At 46.7% G+C, this 2,806-nt stretch overlaps 1 protein-coding gene across 1 annotated transcript in view; it reads right to left on the bottom strand.

The window, feature by feature from the left end:
• Positions 1-2,267, bottom strand: part of T265_04823 (hypothetical protein) — a gene marked incomplete at both ends in the record, with an annotated part of 50,689 nt that extends 48,422 nt beyond the window's left edge. Inside the window, one exon of the mRNA XM_009169669.1 lies at positions 1,708-2,267. Coding sequence (XP_009167933.1) covers positions 1,708-2,124 — 417 coding nt within the window. The remainder of the gene's footprint in view (positions 1-1,707) is intronic.
• Between the last annotated feature and the right edge of the window lie 539 nt (positions 2,268-2,806).

Genomic DNA, 2,806 nt, shown 5'->3' with positions numbered 1-2,806 from the left:
CTGCCGTCTTCCTGGATGGGGACCCCGAGACGGGCCACATCAATGGCTAGAGACATTATCAGACATGGCCCAGTCGCGCCCTCAATGGCGCTCATGCATCAAAGCTATTGCCTTCAATGCATAGCTCCTTTCCACCCCCCACCCCCACTTGATAACCCACTGACAGTGCTAGATTTATGCACCAATTTACCAGCTCGCGCGTGCAATGCGCAGCTACCTACCCGCCCCCAATCATCGGTGAACGAAACTGTGGCAGCTACAACCAGTGTACGACGAGTACGCGGTTCTTACAGCTGACAATGATGATGATGATGATGATGCTGAGGCAGCAAACGAACACCCAATGGACACGTCGCTCTACGAGGTCGTCTGATGCGACTCCAGTCAACCCAGTAAGATAGCTCACACCGGATTTCAAGTTGAGTAACTTGTACAGGCCTACAGCCCATGGCTCAAGCGCGAGAAAAACCTAGAGTAGGAGAACAAGTAAACCAATCCGAAGACTGAAAACCCTAACCTACTAATAAAAATATAATAGTTCACCTGTGGCATCCTTTCGGTACCTAAATACCATATCACCCGAAGGAAGAACGAGGGCCGGGAGACTGCCAGGTTGCCCAGACCTAGAGAGGAGCAGTCGAGATGAAGAGGTCGAGTTAGAACCACGGACCTTCCTGTCAGTATGTTCGCGCCTCAAGCACTGCACCATCCCGAGTTCAGCCTAGCCTACTGCGGACAATTTGCTGCAATAAACATATACTTTATTCCTGTGAGAAGTTACAAAAACTGCACTTACGTCCCAGGTTTTTTGTCAAACCTAACTACGCCTAGCTCGCTCACTGCTAACCTTATAGCCAGGAATCTTCGGGGCAGCTTCCCAAGACTGGAACATCGACACCAACTCCAGGGATCGCCTTCAAGATGGTCACATCTGAAAATCTTTCAAAATAGATACCAGTAGTCGTATCGGCTTTCATTTCTAGTGACAGCCGAACAACAGTCTGACGTATGATTTGGAGAGCCGCGCTTCGCAGTCAACTGCAAGACTGCTTGATGAATTCCAACCGACCCAAACCCCACCGCACTGAGATCACGAATAAAATGTTTAGTGGACCCAGCACCACTCCAAAAAATCTGCCTAACCTCTAAACTATTGCTAATTCTTAAACCAAGATTCATGTTACCTATGCCCTAGAACTTGTTCTCCTGGGAGTTTTATCCTCAATCGATTCTCTTTGATGTGAAACATGGAACGCCCAGCATTTGTTTGGTGATTAACCGCTACTGGTGACCTAGTGAGCTAAATCTGCAAACATGCTGGGTCGTAGGTTCTCTTAAACTCAAAACGATGGACACATTCAACTACCGCTTAGTATGATGTAGTAAAACTGCCCTCCTGTGACACTGTGCGAAAGCCTCGGGAGGTCATATTCTGTTCAAAGCAAAAAAACAGAACCAGCCGAAGCCAGACTTCGGTACTTAAGAAGATGCGACTTAACTGTGATCTCATGTTTTTAACTCAAACTGTTGCGAAGGCAGTATAGGCAGTACATCTTTGGCAAACTCCACAGGACTTGGTTATCCGTGCTTGAGATGGCGAGGGACAGTCACAAACTTCAAACGACCCTCACTGAGGCTATTTATGATATTCTAAGAAGTCGAGCTACGATCAGGTCAAACAAAAAAGCACTGCCTAAAATAGCTTACCGTGCAGCAATATGGTTCGATCGGAGTTGAATTTTCTCTCGAACGATCAACAAAGTGTTTGTACTGATCCAAAATATCTAGGTCGTTGTCCGCCAAATTATCATAAAAGGCCTGCATGGGATATCCATGGTCGCTGAGCACATAGAAATCATCCTCACTCCCTTCCTTTGCAAAAGGAGTTTCAAACCTTGCACATTTGTTCGGTTCTTTTGAGTTACACTGCGTTCGGTTGGTCAGAGCATCTGTCGCCCCGGGTCCCGCCATTTCCTCAAAAAAGTTTGCGAAAACTCCCCTCCCACCTGCTAAATTCTGTCTTGGTAGATTGGATGGAAATAAATAGGATGACTCTGTCTGGTCAGGAATTTCGTCAGCAGCGACTACATCTGGCAGCCGTGTAGTATCCAACTCCGTAAACATATTCTGCGACCAAAAATGGACACAGCAATGGCGAAACTGTTATAACCACAGAAATTCAGGGTTTTTTTAACCCATGGGCTTTATCCATGAACGCGGAAAACAACCATCTGCACAACTGGCAGACAGCCCGACCAACATGCGCGTAGAGCACAAAAACGAATCGCCGGGTGCTCCAACCCGAGTTCAACTAAAGTCTAGCAGGTCCATAGCTCATTAGGTTCAGTAGGGGCAGGTTCATTGGGTGCTTATATGGGCAGAAAGCAGGGGGCTCACATAGTTGGATCTTAAAGGAATCAACATTGTCCGTCATTCCGGAGAGAGAGGCTGAAATGGGGGAGGACATTTGTTTGCGCATTGGCTGTGGCGGCTCGACCCCTCTGATCACTGATTGATACTCAGAATGAGCTCAGTATTCGCACAATGGAATTGAATTTTCGAAAGCCATGACCTGTCTCTAATGGGTTAAAGCAATCTGGAAATTGAGTTCAGGGTACTAATCCAAACTTGTGAGCCCCATTTAGGCATCCTGAGGTCTCAGCGATGCTTGGAAATTATTCCACCAGTCTTTTTCACCAGAGGAATGATTGCTTCAGTGGACAATGTGATTTGCTGAGCTGCAAAAATATGGACGTAAATTAGGATGGTTCTTGGTTTGAGCACATACGTGACAAAATGCAACATT

Source organism: Opisthorchis viverrini (genome assembly GCF_000715545.1).
Source record: "Opisthorchis viverrini unplaced genomic scaffold opera_v5_85, whole genome shotgun sequence".
NCBI lineage: Eukaryota > Metazoa > Platyhelminthes > Trematoda > Opisthorchiida > Opisthorchiidae > Opisthorchis > Opisthorchis viverrini.
Note: the sequence above shows the minus strand (reverse complement) of the source record. Positions and strands in the feature narration are given on the sequence as shown.